This window comes from Pseudorca crassidens, chromosome 5 (assembly GCF_039906515.1).
Source record: "Pseudorca crassidens isolate mPseCra1 chromosome 5, mPseCra1.hap1, whole genome shotgun sequence".
Taxonomy (NCBI): Eukaryota; Metazoa; Chordata; class Mammalia; order Artiodactyla; family Delphinidae; genus Pseudorca; species Pseudorca crassidens.
The window spans coordinates 33229057-33254168 of NC_090300.1; the positions used below are offsets into that span (position 1 = coordinate 33229057).

The following is a 25112-nucleotide window of genomic DNA, read 5'->3' on the forward strand; positions in this document are numbered from 1 at the left end:
TAAATGCTATGTAAATAGTTGCCAGCATGAGGCAAATTCAAGCTTTGCTTTTTGGAACTTTCTGGAACTTTTTTCCAAATATCTTCAATCCATGGTTAGTTAAATCCATGGATGTGGGATACACAGATGTGGAACCTATGGATATGGAGGGCTGACTGTATATTTACAGTCGTTATATCCTCCTGATGAATTGATCCCTATATGTAGTGACCTTCTTTGTCTCTAGTAACAGTTTTTGACTTATTTTGTCTGATATAAGTATAGGTATCCTGTTCTCTTTTGTTTACCATTTGCATGAAATGTCTTCTCTCATCCCTTCAGTTTCAGCCTATGTGTGTCCTTAAAGCTAACCTGAGTCTCTTGTACGCAGCATATAGTTGGATCTTTTTTTAAAAATCCATTTAGCCACTTTTGATCTTTTGGTTGGAGAATTTAATCCATTTAAATTTTAAGTAATTACTGTTAGGTAAGGATTTTCTATTGCCATTTTGTTAATGGTTTTCAGACTGTTCTGTAGTTACTTTGTCCCTTTCTTTTTCTCTTGCTGTCTTCATTTGTGAGTTGATGATTTTTTTTGTCACGGTATGCTTTGATTCCTTTCTCTTTCTCTTTTGTATATCTGCCACAGGTTTTTTCTTTGTGATTAGTATTAGATTATATAAAACATCTTATAATTACAGCACTCTGTTTTAAGCCCAAAACAACTTAACTTTGATTGCATACAAATAGTCTACACTTTTACTTTTCCTCCTCCACACCTTCCACTGTCCACAAGCTAGCCAGTAGGATCTCAAGCTGGTGTTGAGATCCGTGTGCCAGGACCAAAAACCGAGTCAGCTGTGCTGATTCCCTCAGTTCTGGGTGGGGTGAGGCGGAAGTGGGCCTCCTGGGCAGCATCCTTCAAGGCTGGGGCAGTTGGGTGCTCACTTGCTCTCACTTTCCCCATGGGAGAGATTGTGGGCTGAGTGGGTCTCTCTTGGCGCTGAGCTGTGCCACCTTGGGTGAGGGGTGACACAGGTGAGGTGAAAGCTGTTCTTCTTCCCCTCTTCAGTGTGTCTGTTCTTGGGTTTTTTTGCTTCACCGAGGTGCTGGGACCTCTCAGCTGGATTCCCAGGCTCCCATAAAGGTCTCATCTGTGGGTGTTTTGAGAGCTGGAACCTCCTGGTCCATCATCTTGCTGACGTCACTTACATGTTTTAAGTTGAAATCTTTTACCACCTAGAATTTATTTTCGTTTAAGATATGAAATAAGCATCCAAGTTCATATCTTTTTTCAGGCAGTTAACTACTTGTTTGAACACCATTTGTCAATAATCCATCTTCCCCCAGACTCAGATTCCATTTTTTCCCCATCTTTGTCTGGGTTTTCTACTACTCGTGTAGTTTTATAGTATATTTTAATATCTAGAGGGGCCCACTTGATAAGCATTTAATCTTTTCCAGAAAACAGAATGGAAGAGAAAAATGAAGGTATTGCAGGAAGAGCATGCAGCTCAGAAGAGAGAGGTAGGTCTCACTGGACCGCTTTGGGGAGCCTGGTTTCCCACGACCTCCTCTCATCCTTCAGCTCCCCATCCTTCAGCCCCCACCCCTTGAACTGGTTGGCAGAAAATAATTTTTTGCTGATACTGTTCCTGGCTGCTGACCCCCGTCAATACACAGAGGGGTCGGCTGCCCAGAGAGCAGCTTCCCTGGCAGGGAGCAGGGGCCTCTGGGCCTTCTCTTCTGAATCCAACACATCCTTTCTCTGTGGTTTCCTCTGCAGTGACCCCATAAGGTGCTCCAAGGAGGGTGGTGCTGTAAAACTCAGAGAGCTGCCTGGTCATTCTGTGTTTGGGCCCTCCTTTGAAACTCCAACCAGGAGAGAGCCCGGTGGCTGTGGACCTCAGTGATAGTTCACGGGCAGCTCAAATGGAAGGGTTCAGACACTGAGACCAGTGGGCAGAGAGCAGCAGGCCTCAGGGCAGAGAAAACAGCTTCTCTAAAAATGTCCCTGACAAGGAGGCAAGTTGAGGAGGAAGCCGGTTAACAGGAGCCCCAGGTGCTGCTGCGGAAAGCTCAGAAGGTGAAGGTGCTTAGGTCTGAGTCTGGCGCAGGATGGATTCCCCCCGTTCCAGTAATTCCCATCTGATGGGTTTATCTTATTTGAAACATTTAAAAATGGGAAATGCATTCAAGTTCGTTCCAAAAGCAGAAGAACTATATTAAGGTACATGGAGTAAAGTCTTACTTCTGCTCCGTTTCCATCTCCCTGTCCCCGACACCCACCCCACAGGTGACCACTTTTATTGCTTTCTTGTATTCTTCTAGAGGTTCTTTATGCAAAAATAAAGTGTCATTTTCTCTCTGCTCTTACATCAGAGGTTTTATTTAAAAATAAATAGTGTCATTTTCTCTCTGCTCTTAGACGGCATTTCCTTCACCTTTTGTCTTCACCTAAAAACATCCATTTGATCATTTTCGCCTCAACTTGACTGTCCTTCAGTGGGTGGCACACCGGACAGGGAGCCTTTCGCCCTGACCTTAGGGGCCTGCATTCAATTCTCACTTCTCAGACACCACTTGAAATGTTCTCAAATGGGAAGGAAGTCAGTCTTGTTAGAAAGCCACCTGCCCCGGTCTGGAGACACTCCACCTGCTTCAGGTGAAACCCCGACCAGCGTTTGCCTACAGGTGCAGGCCCTGCAGGCACTGGGCACTCAGAGGTCCCTGCAGACATGTGACTGACCGACCATCCTGTGCCACCAGCTGCAGGAGCAGAACGAGAGGCTCCAGGCCTCCCTGTCTCAGGATCAGAGGAAAGCAGCTATCCAGGCCCAGCGCCAGATCACTGCCCTTCGCGCCCAGCTCCAGGAACAAACCAGGCTCATCGCCTCCCAGGAGGAGATGGTAGGTGTGTCCCTCCTCCCAGCCAGGACCTGGAGCCCTAGGCCTCTTCCCTGCGAGGATTTCCTTAGATTCTTCTGGACTTACCGGCACTAGCCTCATTAGTCAGACTCTTTGAGGAGACAGAAGAGTCCTCAGATTTGAGGGGCAGGAAGTGATGAAGATGCTGAAGACGTGCCTGCTGTCCAGTGTTAGTGGGTTCACGGTACCACCAGAGACCGTGTGAGGGCCAGCACCTGGTTGACACTTTGCTTATCCCTCCGTGGAAGCCTCACTGCTGCCCTTCAAGGTAGATATTACCTTCTCCCCATCTTCATTTGACAGATGATGAAACAGGCAGGAGAAGTCAAGTGCCTCACTCGAGTCCACACGGGGCACGTTCTAAATGACAGGGGTGAGATTCAACCCTCGCCAGGCAGGTGGAATGCAAAGCGTGTGCCCCTTTCACTGTGTCCTCAGACATCATTTCTTAACTAATTCCTTTTTCATAAATTGACTGCCTCTGATGAAGTTGTCAGATAAACTAGTGTGATGAAAAGGCGTCCCTCACTAAGCACCCTCTCCTAGAACTGGCCCCTGTGACTCTTCATCTAATGCAGATCACTCTCTGCCCAGCCTGGGCTCAGCTCCTCCTTCTGAGCCCCAGGTCGGTGGAGATGAGTATCTGTCCCCAGCTGGGCCCTCCTGTGGCCTCAGGTCCTTTGCCATGAGTCTGATACCACCCTCCACATAGCTTCCCTGGGCTGAGCACCCACTGTCACTGTCTAATCCACTCTTCCTGTACCTCTTTCTATTTGTGCCTTTCTGTTCTCCCAGCTATACTTCACTGTCAACATATCTTATTAACCCATGGCCCTGATGCTTTTCTTTTTACTGTTTCTCCCCCAACACACTTAACTCTTCACAGCTGTGGCCGCCTCAGGTCCAGTCTGAAGGTTTCCTCCTTATGTTACCCAGAACTCTTGTTTGCACATGTTTCAGTTAGGAACCCACTGGCTAAACATAGCAGAATAGGTTAACAGGGGCTTATTTTTATTGTAACACCAAAAGAGGTGACAGTTGATGGCCTTGGTTTAGCTGCAAGATTATGCCATTGGAAACCCAGACTCTGTTTCTTTTTTTCTTTAATTACCATCTTCAGCATATTGACTTTTGTTCTCATGCTTGACTCTCATAGTTGCAAGATGGCTGCCATAGCCCCAACCGTCACAGTCATATCCAATGGAAGCAGTTGATGAAAAGGCTCTTTCCCAAGACTTCTACTTACATTTTACTGTTCAAAGCTGTGTTATATGGGCAACTATAGTTGCAAGGAAGGTTAGAAAGGGAATAATTAGTTTTATACTTTCTAGGGTAGAGGTAAGCAAAGGAGGAATAGTTAGAAATGGACGTTGGATGAGTCATTCATCAGTAAGTAATGAAAAACAACTCAAGCCTAAGCAGAAGAGGGGATTTGTCATAAGGGTAGACTGGGTGTCTCAGAGAGCTCGAGGCAGGGGTGCAGCGAAGTCTAGGAATGAACTGGGACCAGAGACATGAGTGTAGTCAGGAGTTTTCCTCTGCTGTGTGTCTCTGTTCCTCTCTCTGTATCCGCTTCGATTTTTTCTTTTACTCTGAAGGTCAGCTTCCACTCCATGTCTGCCTTACATGGCAAGACAAACAAGCAAACAAATAAACAGTGACAACCAAAACTCAAACCAGTTGGCTGTCACGAGCTCTTGAGTTCACATGTTACCAGTCCAGAATTCTCTGCCCAAACCTGGCTGTGGTGTGGGGGACTCGTTGCCACAAGGGGCTGTCCTGTCTGCAACTATGTGGAAGGAGGAAGAGGAAGCACTTCCTGGAAAAGAGGGGTTGAGCAGAGAGTCGGTGACTGTCCACATCATGCCTCCTCCCTCCCACGGGGCACTCAGCTCAGATGCCCACATCGCAGGAGGGGAGCCTCCCTTGCCCTGGCTGATTTCCACCAATTATACCGACAGTACTGCCTGTGTGCCTGCCCCCCTCTGCTTGCATGGGGCTCCTGCCCTTCAAACCACAGTGCCTCTCTGAAGAGGGGCATTCTTGTCTCCTCACCAAGGGAGAGTGGAGCATGGTACCATCTCGGTGCTGCTGTTCACCCTTGGTGCCATTGAGGGGCTGGGGCAGAGTACTCTGAGCTCCCTCCAGTTCCCAGTGGTTGGCATGGAAACACTGGCCGTCCCTTCTTCACAGAGCTAGACAGAGCCACCGCTCACAGCAGAGTCCCCTGCTGGCTGTAACCTGCTCTGTTCCACATCTTTGCAGATCCAGACCATGTCTCTCAGGAAGGTGGAGGGTAAGTCTGTACGGGGAGGTTTGTAACAATTGTAGCTATCGTCTTGGTCTCTCCTGTCTCTTGTCCCCCACCAGTCAATGTATAGGACGAGGGTGGTGGCAGCAGCGCAGGGGCCTGTAGCGTCAGGCTCTCCGGCTGGGTGGGGGAGGGTGAGAAGACGTCGGTTTCTGGGACAGACAGGGCTCCAGCCCAGGTTTGTGCTGAAGGCGTTCCATGCGGCTGGCAGGGTTTCTTGCCTGGCCTGCTCTTCTCTGTAGGACGGTGGAGACATGAGGTGGGAGCTGGCAGTGAGGATCTTGGGGGCAGTGGTGGATGGGGCAGGCAGGGCTCCTGAACAGGCTCTTTCTAATTCACCGTGCCTGTGATTCAGTTCCATCCAACTTTACCTTGTTTCCAGCGTGTAGCGAGTTGACCCCAAATCCCTGTGAATCTGTGTGAATGTGGCCTGTCTGGAGGGTACGCCCTCCTCCTCTTGGGTACTCCGGCGTGCTGGTGTGCGTGCTTGTGTGTGTCTGACGGACACAGGCGCTGGCGTCTAAAGGGCGCCAGCAACCTACAGGGGGCCCCTCCTGCTTATGAAACCTGGCCCTTCTACTCCACGCCGCCTCCCCTGCCCTATGCCTGTAGCTTCCCTTCTGCCTCTCCTTGCAGACCCACACATCTCCCCCAGATGTCTTGCCTCGAGGCTAGACATTTCTTTCCCAGCCTCGCAACCAGTTCAGAGAGGCACTATTTCTATGGCCTTGATCTCCTGGGTGCTGGGGCTGGGGTGTGAGCCATCCATAGGAGCTGTGTGCCATGGACTTCAAGTCCATTGTCGCCATGATTTAACGTGGGGCGGGTATTATTGTTCTCACTTTCTGGATGAGGAGCCTGAGGCTTAGGGAAGTTCAAGGACTTACCGTGTCGTGTGCAGCTAGTTGGGGGGCAGAGCTGGAACGTGGACTCTGATCTTTCTGCCTCCAGGGTCCATGGTTGTGACCACTGCTCCATCCTGCCTCTCTCTGCTAGAGAACCGACTCGAGGGCTTGCTGTGTCTGGCCAGCACTCACATGCTGTCCCGTGCTTTCCTCTAAGGCGGGGATGGGGTCCAAGGCATTGGAGACACTAACTACTCCTGCTCTCCTCAGGGATCCGCAAGGGCCCGAAGGCTGTGGACACAGAGAAGGACTCTTCCGAGGAAGGTGAGGCTCCCTTTTCTTCCCTGGGGGCGGCCCTCTTCATTGTTTAGCTTGTCCCTACTTAACTGTGTCTGGCTACCTGAGGCTGGGGCACGGGAACTGGGGACGTGAAATAAATATTTCTTAAGCACTTGCCAGGCACATTACACACAGGTACTAACGTGCAGCCTGCTGGTTCACCCAGGCTCAGAGAGGGTCAGTGACTTTCCCAGAGTCACAGAGCCGGCAGGTGGTGGAGTCAGGATTTGGCGCGGTGTCTGCTGCATAGCCTGTCCCTGGTGCCTGCCCCACCGCTTGCCTGGTACTACCCAGAGCGGTGGATGGAGCCTCCCTGCGTTGGCTTCAAATGACCTTTGCGGTTTTCTTCTGCATGGCGAGCATGCTGCAGACAGATCCCACGGGACCTAACTGATGTGCAGGGATCCTCCTCGGCGCCCTCTGCAGAGCCCTGGGTACCTGCTGCTTTATTCACTCCCTCTGCCGAGCTCTCAACCAGATGTTTCCAGGGAATGCAAAGGAGGAGAAGTGAAAAAAATAGACTCTCCTGAGAGGGTCAGGAAGAAGGAGCTCCCAGGAAAGGTCAGAGAGCTCACAGCCAACCTGCTGACCAGGCCTGCCTGCCCAGCCAGGCTGTGATGTGACAGTCCCAGAGCGACCCAACAGGTGCACCCAGGAAAGGGTTTTATTGGTGTCACCAAAGAGTTCATCGTGGGGTGTTTTATTTTGTTTTTTAATGTAATAGTTTACTTTTGAGACAGTAATCTATGCTATTGACCAAAAACAAAAAAAAAAAAAAAAAAAGGGAGAAGGAAAGAAAAGCAAAAGGGTGCACAGTGAGAAGTAGGTCTTCCTCCTGCTGGACCATCCAGTCTCCGCCCAGAGATTCCATTGTTAATGGTTTGTTACGCATCTTTCCAGAGATACTTGGTGCAAACACAGGCACATAGATGTATGCATTCTTTTCCTTTTTCCTAAACGGGAGCACAGTGTACATATTTTTCTGTGGTTATGGCTTAACAGCGTATCTGGGAAGTCATTTCCAATCCCTTTATATAGAGCTGCTGCATTAATTTATCAGGACTTCGCAGTATTCCATTGGATGGTTGAACCTAAATTTACCTAATCAGTCCTCTGCTACCTCGCTCCCCACCCAGTGCGTTTAACCTTGGGATATAGTAGCAAAAATTGGTTACATGTAACCTTGAGTAACACAAGGTCCACAGTGGGGATGAACCAAATCCTCCAATGGGGGCCTAGAGTTCGAGGAGAAGGAGGCTGAGAAGTGCGAGTTAGGGAGACGTCTCCCCACCCCCTCCATGCCCCATCCTGTTGCAGGCGGGACCCAGACCTTTGTCAGGCTGTGCTGTGCCTCTTCACTTGCTCGTCCCAGACCAGCAGAGCAGCATCCCTTGGGAACTTACTAGAAACGTAAAAATTTCAAATTCTCGGCCCCATGCCACACAGACTGAATGAGAACTTCTGGGGCAGGGCCCAGCCATCTCTGTCAGCACCCGCCCTCCAGGGCATCCTGGGGCTTGCTCTAGTTGGAGGACCGCTGCGGGGCCCGCGGCTCTCTGCAACTGGCTGCACACTAAGAAGCTCCCAGGCTGCTTGCAGCTCTCTGGAGGACCATGCCAGTCCCCTACTACCTAAATCACAACACGCGGTGAGGGGCGTCCCAGGCATCAGTAGTACTTAAACCTCCACAGGTGATTTCAACATGCAGCCAAAACTGGGGCTCATGCCCTGTGCAAACTTTATGGAAGAGCGTCAACCCTGAGGGGCAGTGGGGGGCTTGTTAAAACACAGATTGCTGGGATCTACCTCCAGAATTTTTTTTTTTTTTTTTTTTTTTTTGTGGTACGCGGGCCTCTCACTGTTGTGGCCTCTCCCGTTGCGGAGCACAGGCTCCGGACGCGCAGGCTCAGCGGCCATGGCTCACGGGCCTGGCCGCTCCGCGGCATGTGGGATCTTCCCAGACCGGGGCATGAACCTGCGTCCCCTGCATCGGCAGGCGGACTCAACCACTGCACCACCAGGGAAGCCCCTAGCTCCAGAATTTTTGATTCAGTAGGTTGGACTGGGATCTGAGAATCTGCGTTTCTAATAAGTGACAGGTGGTGCCGATGCCGTGGCTCACACTTTGAGAACCGCTGCTCTAGAACAGCTGGTTCTCAGGCATGGTTGCTGTTAGGTCTGGGGAGTTTCACAAATAGATCGTAAGGCCTGGGGCCCACCCTCCGAGATTCTGATATAATTAGCTTGGGATGGAGCCCAGGTGATTCCGATAGGCAGCCAGGGTTAAGGCCATCGCCTTGACTGTGAGCTCCTTGAGAGTTTTCTTTAGTATCCTCAGCACTGGCCTGTTCAAGCTCCATATTACTTGTCAGTAAACATCTACTGAGTGAATCAAAAGGCTGGTCCATCTGTAACCACAGTGGCCCCCGGCATTGGACCTGAAGAGCACTTCTGGGAGGCCTTCCCTGACTCACCCGGGATGGCCCCTTTGTAGCAGTTATCACATTTTATTGTAATTGCTTATCTTGTTACCCGCTGGGTCGGTATTTCTCAAGGTGCAGGCTGTGGCTCACCTCCATCAGAATCATCTGGGCAAGTTAAAATGCAGATTCCAGGGCCCTTCCCCAGACCTATGGCATCAGACTCTCTGGAGGATGGGTCAGAGAATGTACACTTTAAACCCAGGCAATTCTGATGTATATAATTGGAGGGAGAACGCCTGATTTAGACAGTGAACAAGGGGAGCAGGGAGCTATCTGTCCACCATATGTATATGTATACATACATCGTGCATGTAAGCCAGATCATTATGTTGTACATCTTAAACTTATACAGTGCTGTATGTCAATTACATCTCAATAAAGCTGGGGCGGGGGCGGGGGGCGTGAAGACCAGAACCCAGGGAACAACCTGCTGTCAGGACTCAGCTGTGAGTCAAAAGCCTGAAATCTCTCAGTTAACCTGGGACAGGACTGAGCCAGATCTTGGAGGGCCAGACCGGCAGGGGATGAGGATCCTGAAGGTGGGTAGCGGGTCTGCAGCAGTGGTTCCCAGGAGGAGAAGGACCCGGGGATGGACGCTCAGAGGGGATCGGTGGCCCTGGGTGCACAGGCTGGAGACCAGGATCCCTGGCTGTGTGCGGTGTGGCTTTGGGAGTAGAGGTTTCGGGCACCCAGGCTGACCTTGGTGGTTGTCTTGTGCTGCAGAGCTGGAGGACTCCCGCAGTGGACAGCAGAAGGTGCTGGCTGCTCTCAGTCGAAACCCCACCTTGCTGAAGCAGTTCAGGCCAGTCCTGGAGGACACCCTGGAGGAGAAGCTGGAGAGCATGGGGATAAAGCGAGTGAGTTCCAGGGCCCCTGTGGCAGGGCCGGTACCTGCCGTTTAGACACAGGGCATTCTTGAACCGACAGAGGGTCGATTGTTCTTTATGTTGTAAGCTGATTCATCTTATTTGTTCCAGTGGGGCACCTTTGGTATCCAGGAATATAAATCTGCACAGCTGACACTGTGGTCTCTTCTCTGTTTCCTCCAATGGCTTCCTGAGAGGTCACCCTGTGTCCTGACTTCTCCTTGCTCTCCACTCATTGGCTACTTTCTTCTGCGTCTCTATTTTGTTGTTGTTGTTCACGTATTCAACAAATATTTATTGAGCACCTTTGTGCTAAGTAGTGTACTAGATGCTGAGAATACAGTGATGAATTAGACAGAACTGATAATTTTTTTCATCGAGTTTACAAATGGTAGGGAACTCAGGTATTAAACAATGATTGTCCAGACATTTAATAACTTACCATTGTGAGAAATACTCTGCAAGAGAGGTATTGGATGCTATAGAATGAATAATAAGGGGATGTGCCTTAGCTTGAAGGTCCAGGTGTGACGGTGGACGATATGTGGATATTACTTTGACAGATTACTCCTCTCCAACTGGATAGAGTCTCAGTGGAACTATCAAACAAGATGTTCCATCTTCTCCTGCACAAAGGGACTATATGTGCCCCAAAGGGCTGTGTCTCTGTTTCTGACAGAGGGAATTTAATTGGCTCAGTGTGGCCTTTGGAGGGGCCCCTTGGGTGAAGTGTCCCTCATCGGTGGCACACGTGGCCATGCCCACTCAGCAGGTGGCTGTGGGTGGAGCAGGCTCTGAACACTCTGGTACAAATTAGCATTTGAACACCATTGTCCCTACATGCCTGTGTTCAACCAGAGAATGCATATTATCATGAAAGGCATTATTTTTGGCTGCGTTGAGTCTTCATTGCTGTATGCGGGCTTTCTCTAGCTGCGGTGCACGGGCTTCTCATTGTGGTGGCTTCTCTTGTTGCGGAGCATGGGCTCTAGGCGCACAGGATTCAGTAGTTGTGGCACATGGGCTCAGTATTTGTGGCTCACGGGCTCAGCAGTTGTGGCTCATGGGCTCTAGAGCGCAGGCTCAGTAGCTGCTGTGCATGAGCTTATTAGTGCTCTGCGGCATGTGGGACCTTCTCAGACCAGGGCTCAAACCCGTGTCCCCTGCATTGGCAGGTGGATTCTCAACCACTGCGCCACCGGGGAAGACCAGTGACATCTTTTATTAAAAAACACACCTTGTTATCAAAGAAGCTGAGCATCGCATCGTTGAGAATTCCAAAAAAAAAAAAAAAAACAACAGACACCTAGGTTTAATGTAGCAAGGATGCCCCCTAATCACTGACTGTTTTCAACTACTGCTCAATCTAACTCTGGCCTTACGTTCAGACTTGATTAAACCATTTCTTTCTAATCTTAAATGATTTCTCATGGGCTCTAGGTGGATGTCAAAAGCCCAAGCAAGTTCCAGTAGGTTTTGGAAGGGTGCCTGGCTTTGTTTTTTTGCAGTTGATGTTTTCAAATCTTGTTAGCCACGGAGGACAATGTGTCCAGCATAACGATAGTGCCTGGGGGTACAAAAAGGAGCGAGCCATGGTCTCCCCACTGTAGGATTCGGTCGGGTGGTGGAGAGGCATGTTCCACCTAAGCCTGTATGCTCGATGTCGATGGACTGGTGCGTAGCCCCTTTGTACCATCCTGCTGTGTGTGCTTTGCTGGGGCCCCCAGGTCCTAGCCCACCTTGCTTTCAGCAGCCTGCTCGCCCTGCTCTAATGCTCAGCTCCTCTCCCAGAAGCACCGGCACTGATCCCAGTGACTCCCAGGCCAGCAGCAGCTTTGAGAGGCTTAGGGAAGGAGAAGGGGAGCCCATCTCCAGAGGGAACCTCTGTGGTCTTCCAGGATGCAAAGGGAATCCCTGCTCACACCCTCCGACACCTGGAGTCCCTCCTGCGAGCCCAGCGGGAGCAGAAGGCGGGGAGGTTTTCTGAATTTCTGAGTCTGAGGGAGAAGCTCATCAAGGAAGCCAGCAGCAGAGTGAAGGAGGAGAGACAGTGGAACAGGGCTCCGGTGTCCCAACCAGACGGCGAGGCTCCAGGTGAGCTGGCGAGTGGGCTTGCTCGGGGCTGTGACCTGCGAGGGTGCAGGCTTGTTTGCGTATAAGGGGGTGCGTAATCCCCCCCGTCCACATCCAGGGCTTTGCTCTGAAGGGCCAGACGACAGGGTCCTCCCAGGTGTCTGAGTCCAAAAGTCTTCTGCTGGAAAAACAGAGTCTGTGGATGGGGTGGGGTGGGCACCAGAGTCCCTCGGGGAAGCAGAGGAGAGCCAGGACCAGAGCTGTGCTCAGCCCTGAGCTGGCCCTGCTCCGGTGCACTGCCCGCTTCAGCAGCTTAGCTCTGCACTGTTTTACTTGCTTGGATCACAAGTTGAGCTTTGCCGCAACAGAGAGCAGCCCATTCTGTTTGTGGCTCTATAAACCAGGCCTGTCAGCACAGAGGCTGCAGATGGAGGCAAGGATCCGTCAAATGAATACTCGGCTCTGGGGCAGCGGTTGGGCCAGTTTGGCAGGCGGACAAGTCCTCAGAACTCAGATGTCTCCTGGGCCGGGTCCAGCCGCTGCTTTGTCCCTGGAATTTGTGATATTGAAAGGCCCTGTGGGTCCTGTGGAGGACTGAAGTATGTGGGCGAGGACCCTCCGCTCTCTGTCCTCAGGGCATGCAGGGAGCAAGGGAACTGTGTTCTTTGGCTCAGGAGCCCCCATCTCTAGATTCAGATCCACAGGCCGGGTGATGCCCTAGCTCCTTTCGGTCATGGACGTGTGCAGCCAGAGGAACGTCGCTTCTGCTGTCTCCTTGTGTCCAGGCAGGCCCCAACCTGAGCTCTGTATGCAAAGGAAGTTTCCAGAGTGTGGTCCACCCATCGCTGGGGGCTATGAGGGTTGATTTTAGTTGGTACATGAATCAATAATTTCAAGATTTAATCTTTATTTTTCTTCATGTACATTGGAAAAATATTACTAACATAGTAATCCTGAGAGCTCATGGAAATTATTACTTGCATAAGTATGAAGTGGGTACTTTATGTTTAAAAGTGGTGTCATTTTATATAAAAATGTTAAATAGACAACAGGACAGTTGCTTTGAGAATATGGTGAAAATTGTGTCGATGATCTGGGTAACTCTCTTGTATTTGGTTTAAACTTCTGGCCTTAAAAGCTCTAAGGAAAGGATAGTTTTTAGTCTTGTACAGAAATCTCAGAGTGAAGGGTGTTTGTCCTGGCTGCTAACCTGCCTTTCACATAACCCTCTGCCTCAAATGCTCATTCATTCCTAATTTGTTTAATTGAGTGCAGTGTTTACTGAGGTTGACCTGGGCTGGGGCCTGCTCCCTTAGCTGGAAACCAGCCAGGACTAGGTGATGTGACAGGGCCAAGCACAGGCTGGGGCAGCTCGGAGAGGGGACGGGCCCGAAGGAGGGTGAATGGAAGCCCCCTCTGAGTCCTGGTTTCCAAAAGAAGAGAAAGTGTTCTTGCTCTTCCAGGTGCTCCCCTCCCTCCCCTCCAGTGCTTGGTCCCAGAGCCTGCAGTGGGAACCTCCCCTGGCCCCCACCTTCTGTCTCCACTTCCCTGGCCTTGGGTCCTGCCTTCTCCAGGGCCCATCACTGACCTGTGAGATGAACACTGTTCTCTCGGCATTTCGTAGGCCTCCTTCCAGCTCTGCACCCACGTGTTCTCTTTCTAGGCCCCATGAGTGCTGTACGGAAGCTCACCTCCCGTCTCTGCTCAGAGGATGCCTCTTTTGTTTTGGGGCAGAGCTGTGGGGTGCAGGCAAGGCAGTGGCAAGAGCCCTAGATTTGGGATGACTGACGACCTGGGCCTGCCTGGGGCTAAATGGATGTTGGATGTAAAGTGCTTAGCTTGGTCTGTGCATAGTAACTGTAGCTGTTGCTATTTTCCCTCAGCAAGTTCACCCTCCTTTCAGTTTACTCTTTCCTGGAAACCCCACTTCTGTGTAAATGCATTCTCCGAGAGCTGTGCGTTTTGAACCGTCTTTTCGAACTTCGAACTACAGTAAGAAATGCATTTTATGCTGTGGCTCAGTCCACACGTGTACGAGTTTGATGAAACAGTACTTACTCGGACTCCCTGTGATGCGCTTTCTCTCCTCTTCTCTTCCCATAAAAAAACTGCCAATCCTGCATTACTGCCCGCCCCTTGTGATTCGAGAACTGGAGGGGCTGTATTAATTGCCTGCCTTAAGCACTCCTGCACAAGCTGAGTTCTGGGAGGCGGGTGTGTGGATCTCGATGGCCCAGGTGGTCCACCGGCGCCCTCTCGTGGCAGCAGGGCCTTCCTGCAGGGCTGCCTGTGCTCCAGCAGCAGCCACTTACTTGGGTTGGGTAGAGAGGGGAGTAGGTGGCCTTGGCGAGGCCAGCTTCTACGATTGTGTTGGGGGAGCTGCAGACATGTTGGACCCTCTTCAGACCTGCTGCCTCCCGCGGGTCTCCCGAAACGATGCCATGACCCTGGAACACCAGCTGCTCTCTTGGTCTCTGATGAAACCGTGGGTCCTGGCCCCAGGTCTGGCCAGCAGCAGGACACCTGGGGTGGGGGAAATTATTAAATCCGCTGTGATTATGATGGTGCTCTGCACAGAGTGACTTGCCCAGTTGCCGTCTGTGGAACCTCTTTCTGCTTCTCTCGGGCTCGAGGGCCCAGATGAGTATGCTCTGAAACTCACTCTTACCTGTGTTTCTAGTCAAAAGCCAGCAGAGCACACCGGTCACCAAAGAGGCCCAGACAAAGGCCAGGACCCTGCACGTGGCACAGTCATCCAAGCTGGCAGAGTCCCCCGTGTCACCTCTTCAGAGCCGCGGCAGCCATGGCCCGGGCCTGGCTCAGGGGCCCACCCCTACTCCTGGCTCCAGAGCGCCTGGCCCCTCCAGCACCCCGCCTTCCCTGGGGCCCGGGCTGAGGTGAGCCAGGCTCTGCGATCTCCCTGGGTCTGTGGTGTGGCTCCCGCCCTGTCCTGGGCCCCCCACAACCTTCTGCAGACAGGGGAGGGGCAGAGGCAGAAGTGAACAGGAAGGGCCTCAGGTGCGGTCCAGCCCTAGCTCCCATGAAGAGAGCGGGGTCCTTTGCTCCCAGCCAGGACACACCTACCCTCCCCTTACTCCCCTGTCCCCAAGCCTCGGTTGCCACGCTGGAGGGGCTGGGTCTTCATCTGCTCACGGAGGAGCTGGTGTGGCTGCTGCTCTCCAGATGACTCCTGGCTGGCGTCTGGGCCCAGGGAGGGAGCAGGGCTGGCTCTGAGCAAACCAAACAAGCTTGCAAGTGGTGAAGTGTGGCGTTGAACGTCCTCCTTCCGGCCCACACGTCGCCCGTTTCTTCTTTTCCTCAGCAGTACGCCCCCGTTCAGTTCTGAAGAGGCCTCGGAGGCAGATGCCAGCTCTCACGTGTCCCTCCAGCCCCCGAGACTTCCTTCGAGGATGGGGCCCTGGCCGCAGGATGACTCGGACTGGTCTGACACCGAGACTTCGGAGGGGAGCGCCCAGATGCCTGGCAAGAGCTCAGGTGCGCTGGCTTCCTCAGGAGAGGAAGGTTTTCTTATAAAAGTGTTAAGAGGCTTGTAGCTTCTGGCTTCAGTTGCATTTTCTAGCCAAAGATGAAAGAATATGGAACTTTTGTCTTTCCAAAGTCAGTAAGTGGAAGCGCTGGGGTGTAAGCCCAGCTCTATCTGCCAAGTCCAGTGTCCATGGATCCTGCAGTACTTCTTCTTGTCCACAGTGTGTTCCAAGCCTGCCAATCCGTCGACCACCAGAACCAGATCTCTGGAGAAGTACTGACGACCTGCCAGGCGAGATGATAGGGTGTAAACATCTAGGAACCGGGAATCCGAAGTCCTCGGACACACGTCAGCCTCTGTCACTTGCTCCCTGCGTGTGCTTGTGTGAAGGGTTTCGGTTCCTTTGTTGTAAAATGAGGTTTCCAGACAAGATGGGTAATGAGGGGCGAGGTACACATTAGGCCCTTAACAAACAGTTTTTGCATGAATCAATGAGCCGAGGGCTGTCGTAGCTCCGGACCTCTGTTCAGGCCCCAGATGTTTGAGTCCTGGAAGTCCGTGGCTAGTTCCCTGCTTCTTGGCCGGTCCTGAGGTCTGGACACCCACCTTGCTCTCCCACGTCATCAGAATCCGTTGATAACGTAGTCACTGCTGAGCCCCCTTCTTGCGTGGAGTTCACAGAAAGTGTGTCTGGCCCACAGCCCTCCTTTGCGAATTTATATTGATGATATTTCTTCGTTTCTCTGTGAAGGTGTTGGAGGAGGAACTGCACGCTAGTCTTGCAGTTCATGTACCAACTGAGCAGGGATTCCTCCCGGCCTCCCGTTGAGAGGGAAGGGCAGCTTCCTAAGCCCGTGTACCCAGCCGTGTCCTTAAGTGCACTGTACACTTACAGGATGTTCCAAGCACACGCTGGCCTGGGCCTCTCTCTCTTTGCCCCTCTTTTACTGTTTTTGCCCTTCCTTCTTCCTCTTGACCCTTTTCCATGCTCCCTTTATCCACACCAGAGCCTGGATGTGACCCATAAGGATGATTGCATTCGGACTCCGGGCTTTTCCCCCTGGTTGCCTTCCAGGAACACTGGTGCGGTCGATGGTCAGAAATCATGAGAAGCAGCTGGAGGCTTCGACCAAGAAGCCTGCTGGAGAGGTCGGTCTGTTCTGCAAGCCCAATGCCGGGCCACAGAGGGCTGCTGTGCCAGGAGGGAAGCCCCAGGTAGGCTGTAGGACCTTGGAGGCTGCCCTGCAATTCCCTACAGAGCCAGCTCTGAGTTTGGGGGACTGAGGGAGGGTCCAGCGAGCGTCAGCCTGGGCCCTGGTGTGACACTGTGGGTGACGTCACTGTCCCCTCTGCCCTTGCACAGGTAGAGGGATGGCCACTTTCCAGTGCTTGTTGTTTCATTATACGAACAACCGCTCAGTGGGTTGTGTCTCCGGGCCGCACACGCTCCCACTTCCTGCCTCTGATAGAGCCTGGACCCAGCTCTGTGTCTGGCTTCCTGCAGTAGCTGCTCTCTTCCGGCTCCGCCTCACCCCACAGCCGACCCCTCCCCCTTCCTTCATGCCCCGAGGACCCCAGCGCAAGGCTGTGTGCAGAGCAGATTGCTTCACAGGGTGGAGTGTTGGAGTAGCATCACACAGCACGTCAGATAGGCCACAACCCACAATGGGGATATTTAGACTAAATATTCAAGGCCATTTCTCATCACTAAGAATGTCTCGATGGCCTTGCCTCTCTCAGGCTCCAGCTGCCATCAGATTTAGACCTCAGATGCTCAGCCTTCCAGACCATTCCCGTCAGGACGTCCTCTTCGCTGCCCGCCCCCCATCAGGGAACAACTTCCATATTCCTGTTGCTGTCTTAGGCAGAAAAATTTCGAGCTCTTATTACTTTACACTCCTTTCTCAATCAAGAAGACGCGTCCTGGGATGCCATTGCCCTAAAATTCAGAAAGAGTGGGCCATCACTTTTTGGTTCTCCCTAGCATACTCCCCCAACCCCAAATACCTACCTTGTACTACATGACATGTTTGGTTTATTATGCAGCCCATGTGTGTTTGCGAGTAATGAGTCTAAAGGATTTAAAAAGTATTCATCCCTTTTCCCATGTTGTGAAAGAACACCGACAGCCCTAAGCAGGTTGAGGCACCGCTCGGAGCCTGCTTGCCGCCCCCGGGCCCTGCTGGTTTCTGATTGGTTGGCCTTACATTCCAGGCAAATGACCTGGGCACTGACCGTGGCTCTGGTTCCAGGACAGCCTGGGACCGTGGCCCATTCTGGGCTCTTCAGTTGGCCCCAGCCCAGACCCTTTCCAGGACGAAAGATTCCTGGCACTTCGAGTTCCCCTCACGCTCCTATGGTCAGAATGTTTCCCAGCCCCTAGACAAGAAGTCTGTGGCGGGTGGGGTGGGCGTGTTAGCCCCTGGTGCGTCAGCTCAGGAATTTGGAGAAGTTGAGGCTCTAGGCTTCCAGATCCATCACTGTGGGCAGTTAAAAAATCTGGACAAAGTTTAAATTACAACAAGAGCAACCTGCTCTGCTACAGGCCTCTCCAAGGAGCTTGCCTTGGTGTGGCCAGTGGAATTTCAGGGGTGTTTGCGTTGCTGTGACCCCAGGTCTCTGAAGCAGGTTCTCAGGGAAATGAGAAGGCAGGAGGAGAAGCATCCCCCTCCTGCTTTCTTCCAAATCCGCATTTTGTCCCCATGTCCGTCCTGCACATCCATCCTCCCTTGTCAGATGCATTTTCTTCTCCCCCTCCCCTCCCTGCAGCTTTCTGAAGATGAGAGTGACTTGGAGATCTCTTCCTTGGAAGATCTCCCCCAGGACGTGATCCAGAGAGAGAAACCAAAGCCCTTGTCTCGCTCGAAGCTCCCAGAGAAGATTGGTGCCAGCTCCTGGAGCCCTGGTCAGCCCAGGGCCCCTGGCTGGTGATCCTGTCCCAGAGCCTGGTGGCCAGAGGACCAGCCTCGTCGCCCAGCTGGGTGGGGCTGGCTCACGGTCCCCCCCAACAGATGGGGCTGCTGGGCCTCTTGTCGTCACCAGCAACTGAGAGGTCTTCTCCCCTGGAGAGAAGCAGAGCAGAAGATGGATATGATCTCTCCCGCCCCCTGTGAGGGGCCCTGGCAGTGCCCCTGGGTCCCAGGGCTTGAGAAAGGGTTGTAACAGGACCTCAGAGCAGCATCCTTCCTCCACCTCCACGTTCACTCCAGACTGAAAGGAAACCCCTGGTCTCCAGTCCGGAGTGTTTTGTAAACCTGCAGAAACGCTGTAGAGATGGGTCTTTTATGGGGTCCTTTTGGGGACTTATGCCTGAGCCAGTCATTCACTGATTGACCCAAAGCCATTTACTGAGGTCCTCCAGCCTCTCACTGCTGAGTTGGGGTAGAGGCAGAGATGGGGGGTGAAAAGTACAGGGTCATAATCTGTTGACAGAGATTAGGATGCTATGGGAGTGCAGACAGAGCCTCCCAGTGCAGCCTGGGGTGACCTTGGAGAGCTTCCCAGAGCTGATGTCTGGCAGGGCCTGCTTGTGGGTGGGAGGGAAGGAGGGCCTCATATCCCCAAAACACCACAAATTAAATTTTTGATATTATTTCTGAAATTAGGTTAGGTATATAAGTACTGTATTGTTTTTAATTTGAAAAGCATTAATTTATTATATGTAACCCTTTAAATACAGTACAATGTTTCTCACTCTCTGGTATTTCTTCCTGTTTTTGGCGCTTTAGCAGGGGCTGGGTGGGGGCTGGAGCCATCTGTACCCCAACGGTGTCAGTTTAGGGCCTTTGGGGTGCAGTTGCCAAGATGGAGATAGGATTGCAGTCGGTTTGCCGGGGAGTCACACCGGCGGAGGAAGCCGGATCGGGCAGGGAAAGCGCTCACGTGCAATGCAGGTCTGACCCCTGTGGGAGAAGGGAGAGCGGGAAGCAGGAGTGGGGAGGGGGGAGCCCCAGACCACCTTGCGGCTGACATCTCCACCAACCCTGTGGGAGTTCCAGAGCAGGCACTGCCCACCAGGGAGTCCCCACTGGGCAGGAGTGGCCAGGACCTCATGCCCCCAGCCAGCTTGGCCATTGGCTGGGGTGCCCAGGCGAGTGAGACCTAGTTGAACAGCCACTGTTTTCCCTAAAGGGAAACCCAGCCGTGCACCTCCAGGCCTCACGAGTAGAGGGAATAGCGTGATGAACCCATGTCCCCAACACCCAACCTCAACCGTTGTCCACTCAGCTCGTGGCCAGTCTTGCCTCACCTATCTCTCCCCACTACCTTGGGCCTGTCCCTCTCCCCAGCCCTCCAGCCAGGCTTCTTTTGACCTCTGCGTGGTCCTGATACCTGGGCTAAGCCCTGAAGTTCTAGCAGGAGGAACCAGGGCAAGTGAGGAGGAAAGGCACTGCAGAGGGCAAAGGGGATCTGGGGCAAAGGAGGCTTGGGGGTATCATGGTGCCAGGCTGTTCAGTGAGGCCAGAGGCTAGCTTATGAAGGGCCTTACGTGGGACTCGGGTCAGCCCATCCCTTAGCTCCTGGGGAGTAAGTTCCCTTTGTGGATCTCATACCTTTATTTTATTTTATTTTTTTGCGGTGCGCAGGCCTCTCACTGTTGTGGCCTCTCCCGTTGCGGAGCACAGGCTCCAGATGCACAGGCTCAGCGGCCATGGCTCACGGGCCCAGCCGCTCCGCGGCATGTGGGATCTTCCCGGACTGGGGCACGAGCCCGTGTCCCCTGCATCGGCAGGCGGACTCTCAACCGCTGCACCACCAGGGAAGCCCTGGATCTCATACCTTTGAACAGCTGAGAAGGTGTACAACCAGGATCTCAGTGGCAAGTGAGGAGGGGAAGGGACAGTGAGTGGGGAGTGGTGGGGGCAGTTCCTCCCTCTCTCAGAGTTCTGCCGACCAAATTATGCTTTCTTATTCACAGGCTTTGGGCAAGGAAGGTGTAAAAAGGTGCTTGTGGGGTCCCTCGCCACATGCTGGCTTCCCGTAGCACTGAGTGCACTACCGTTGCCGGTCCCCCACATCACAATGCGCTCTGGGACCTCTGCTTTTCGGCCTCAGGGTTGTCTCTGGTGGCAGGTTGCACAGGCTACTTGCAGGTACAGCCTGCAAATGCTGGAGAGCTGTCTCTACCAGGGCAGCCCACACCCAAGGTGGAGTGGGAGTTGGGGAGTAATCGCTCCAGCCTTCCCATGCTTTGGTGGGACAGTTCTGACGTTAATTCTACAGTTTCTCACTCCCCAGGGGGAGTGAATCCCAGTCTCCTGCAACAGTTACAATTTATTAACACACCCTTTATTGGCCTTTCTCCCTCTGGTTTCATTTTTCTCACCCTCTCGCTTCCGCTTCTTGGGAGCACCTCTGAAATAAATAAAACCTGTACCCAAGTCCTTGCCTCAGGTTTCACTTGGGGGGACCCAAGTGAAATAGATGTGAATACCCATGTGCTTTGCATGTGCTTACACATGCTAGTGATAATCACCTGTACAGAATGACTCTGTTTCTGAATGTACATTATTAAGTTCTATGTCCCCAAATGTGTTTCTCTATCTACTCCAGAGACTCACATATTAGTTTCGCATTTCTATGCTGTTTACCCCTCCCTACTTTCAAATACATTAAAATTTTGGGGGGGCAAGATTTATAAGAACTTTGGAACTATGTGTATTAGTCAGGGTTCTCCAGAGAAACAGAAGCAATAGGATATAGATATAAGTTCAGATATAGATACAGATATATGAAGAGGAAATTTATGACAGGAATTGGTTCATGCAGTTATAAAGGCCGAGAAGTCCCATGATCTGGTGTCTGCAGGCTGGAGAACCAGGAAAGCTTCTCAGTCCTGGAGTGTGAAGGCCTGAGAACCAGGAGTTACAAGTCTCAAGGGCAGGAGAAGATGGACGTCCCAGCTCAAGAAGAGAGAGCTAAATCGTCCTTTATCCTTCCTCTGCCTTTTCATTCTATTTGGGCTCTCAATGGACTGGATGATGCCCAGCCAGGCTGGTGAGGGTGGATTTTCTTTGCTCAGTCTACTGATTCAAATGCTAATCTCTTCCGGAAGCACCCTGAGAGACACCTCAAAATAAAGTTTTCCCAGCTATCTGGGCATCCCTTAGCCTAGTCAAGTTGACCCTGACATAAAATTAACCATCACAATATGTAACATAGTAAATTATTTAAAAATTATCCATGCAGTAAGATTGAGGTAGAAAAATTAGAAAACACAGATAATCAAAAAGAAAAATAAATTTGAATAACCCCCAAATCCAGAGTCAACTACTAGGTATGCATGCACTGATTAAAAACATACATATGTCTCCTTCCTAGAGTTCAACTATATTTATTCTTCTCTAACTTGATTTTCCTTCTTGAAAATAGATTGTAAATGTCCTTACATCAATACGCATGTATCAACATAATTATATTTAATGGCCACATAGTATCACAAGGTAAAGATTACAAAAATTTATTTAGCCAAGCATTCCTACTTTGGGCCTTTGATAAATCATGGAATAATAAACAAATGTGTATATACATCTTTGTGAGCTTAATAAAGATTTCCTGAGGATAAGGACTTAGAAGTGAGGTTGCGGGACCAACATCGTAATGAAAGCCAGCACTATATGCCAGGCACTGGTCCAAGTTTCTTACGAATATTCACTGACTGAGGGCTTGCCTGGTTAAGACTCTGAGCTTCCACTGTAGGGGGCACGGTTTCCATCCATGGTCGGGGAACTAAGATCCTGCATGCCGTGTGGTGCGGCCACACACACACATGCAAGATTCACTGATTGAACCTGACAGTAACTCTTTGAGGAGGTGCTGCTATTACAGTCATTTTAGGACTAGGACGTGAGACACAGAGCAGTTAAACTTGCTTTGAGTCCTGTCTCCAGTAAATGGTATGACTGGGATCTGACCTGGCCAGCTGGCTCTGGAGCCCCGGATCCTCACCATGTATTTTTTTTTATATATATTTTTTCTTTTCTATTTCTCTTCTCTTCTTTTTGTTTTTAATTAATTAATTTATTTATTTTTGGCTGCATTGGGTCTTTGTTGCTGAGCGTGGGCTTTCTCTAGCTGCGGTGAGTGGGGGCTACTCTTTGTTGCGGAGCACGGGCTCTAGGCACAAGGGCTTCAGTAGTTGTGGCCCATGGGCTCAGTAGTTGTGGCTCGTGGGCTCTAGAGCCCAGGCTTAGTAGTTGTGGCACACGGCCTTAGTTGCTCCACGGCATGTGGGATCTTCCCGGACCAGGGCTCGAACCCGTGTCCCCTGCATTGGCAGGCGGATTCTTAACCACTGCGCCACCGGGGAAGTCCCTCACCATGTATTTCGCGGGATTTTCATTACATAAACACTCTGCAGAGAACCTGAGCCACTGAGTCTAGTGTTTGGGGTGCTCCTTTTCTCATTCCCTTGCCACCAGGGGGTATCATTCACCTCTAAATGTTTGGACAGTGTGCTAGATGAAAAACGAAATCTCACCTTTTAAAAAATTTACATTTTTTAGTTTTCTTCTAAGACAGGATTTCTTTTTTCATTTTCCTATCAATTATTTCTATTTCTTCTTTTATAAATTGCCCGATTATATTCTTAGTGCTTTTTTTGGGTCAGTTGATGTAATTAACTTTTCCTTGTTGTTTTTTTCTTTATCTTTAAAAAAAAATTTATCTGTTTGTTTATTTTGGCTGTGCTGGGTCTTTGTTGTGGCATGCAGGCTTCTTAGTTGTGGCATATGAACTCTTAGTTGTGGCATGCATGTGGGATCTAGTTCCCCAACCAGGGATCAAACCCAGGGCCCCTACATTGGGAGCGTGGAGTCTTACCCACTGGACCACCAGGGAATTCCCTCTTTATCTTTTTATTATGGAAAATTTCAAGCATATATAAAAATAGAGAGAATGTATAATGGCCTTGATGTCCTCATGACTCAACTTTAACAATTATCAACACGTGAAGACTCTTATTTCCTGCAAACCTCTTGCCAACCTCCTCTTGAATAATCATATTATTATATCTACAGATATTTCCATATGTATCTCTAAAGTATATTTCCTTTTCAAAATAACCACTTTACCACCACCACTAAAACAACACTCAGTAATATCTTCTAAACATCATCCAGTCTGTTGTGTTTACATGTCCTCTCTTATCCTATACATGTTTATATCTCTTTTAATCCATAGATTTCATTTCCACTTTCCCCTTCCTCCCTTCTCTCCCTCCCTCCTTTTCTCCCTCACAATCCTTATTATTTTTTTTGTTGCTAAAGAAATTTTGTTATTTGCCTTGGAGAATTCCCCTGGTCTCGATTTTGCTGACTGCATTACTGTGATGGTGTTTAATGCATTCCTCTTTCCCCTGAACTATCTGTAAATTGTAGTTAGATCTAAATACTTGAGCGGGTTCCACTTTTTTGATTTTTAGATTCCTTTTTGACAAAACACTTCGTAGGTGGCACTGTGCACTTCCAGCAACAGGAACATAACATCTGGTTCCCTCTTTTTATGTTGTTGATGATGGCATTGATGATATATTGAGGATCATTACCTAAATCCATCTATTGATGAGGGATTTCCAAAATTATGATAGTCTATCATTCCTTTGGCATTTACTAGCTGGACGCTTCTGTAAGGAGAAATTCCCCAAATAGAACTGTCTGGTTGCCTTAAGATACAGTTTATATAGGTAAGGAAGCTAAGGGTTTGATTCTTACCCCTTTCAAAATAATGAGATGGTTTCCTTCTATACTCCATGGGAACCATATGAACTCATACATTTAAATATATTTGATCTGTTGAAATTTATGGTGATTGTTGTCCTTATTGATGTTGAACTCATTGTCTTTGGCCAATGGGTGCCTCTTGCTGTTGGTTCCTGGGTCCTTTTGAATGACCTTAGCAGTCTGATAGCTTCCTTGCTATCTGTTATGAAGGAAGATCATAGCATACATTTCCTGCCTCAGACCTGAAATTAGTAATTTCTCTGGGGAAATCCTGGTTTCTTTTAGAGGAAGATGATATTTACAGACACAACCTGGGTGCTGTGGGGTCCTGGCTACCACTGGTATTGTCATTACTTCTAAGTGCTTTCAGTGGACAGAGACAGGAAATACAGGTAAGAAAATGTATTGTAAGTTCCTACTGATATTTCCCATTCAAATTCAGGACTACAGGATTTTTACTTTATTTCATTGATTTAATATCTATTTGTATCTCTTTTTTTCCACTCCAAGAGTCATGGCTCTGAACAGCACAATCTCAGTCTTAGAATAGCAGTACCAACTTTATTGTCCACAATATGAATATTAAAGACAGTTTAAAATTTATTACTGCTATATTTTGGAGTTTTGGGGTCCTGAGGGTGTATCCCACTAGGGATGCCCAGTCAAATTACTATGTTTTAAAATCACTTCCAATAGTTTCTCTCTGTGGTTATGCTACTGAATGGCTGTATAATTTGGTTTGCTTCTTCGTTTTACTTTTGATTTTTAGAGTTAGCATTTTTATTACTTAATTTGCTTCATATTGCTTTTATATATACATATTGCTAATATATAAATGTAAATATATTAAAATTATATATATTATTATATAAATAAGACTTTATATATATTGAAAATATTAATCCATTGTCATACTGCTATTTTTTGTCTTTTAATTCTGTTTATAGGTTCCTTTCCACAGAGAGATTTTTAAGTTTTTATATGTCTAACTGACGTTTTCCTTTATAATGTCTGCCTTTAGTGGTTGTCAGCATCAGAAAGGCTTTTTTCATGCCAATATTCATACATTTTCATCTATATT

At 50.0% G+C, this 25112-nt stretch overlaps 1 protein-coding gene across 12 annotated transcripts in view; it reads left to right on the forward strand.

Annotated features, from left to right (window-relative positions):
• Window positions 1–19009, forward strand: part of DZIP1L (DAZ interacting zinc finger protein 1 like) — a 47351-nt gene extending 28342 nt beyond the window's left edge. For 6 of the 12 annotated variants that reach the window (XM_067737717.1, XM_067737711.1, XM_067737718.1 and 3 more), the window contains 10 exons: window positions 1444–1506; window positions 2749–2889; window positions 5173–5203; window positions 6334–6387; window positions 9609–9742; window positions 11650–11845; window positions 14505–14721; window positions 15147–15319; window positions 16387–16526; window positions 18081–19009. In XM_067737717.1, coding sequence (XP_067593818.1) covers window positions 1444–1506; window positions 2749–2889; window positions 5173–5203; window positions 6334–6387; window positions 9609–9742; window positions 11650–11845; window positions 14505–14721; window positions 15147–15319; window positions 16387–16526; window positions 18081–18242 — 1311 coding nt within the window. In that variant the 3' untranslated portion in view covers window positions 18243–19009. Of the gene's footprint in view, window positions 1–1443; window positions 1507–2748; window positions 2890–5172; window positions 5204–6333; window positions 6388–9608; window positions 9743–11649; window positions 11846–14504; window positions 14722–15146; window positions 15320–15532; window positions 16527–18080 lie in introns of those variants that run through there. The other 6 variants (XM_067737710.1, XM_067737712.1, XM_067737713.1 and 3 more) reach the window with 5 other exon arrangements.
• The last annotated feature ends 6103 nt before the right edge of the window (window positions 19010–25112 follow it).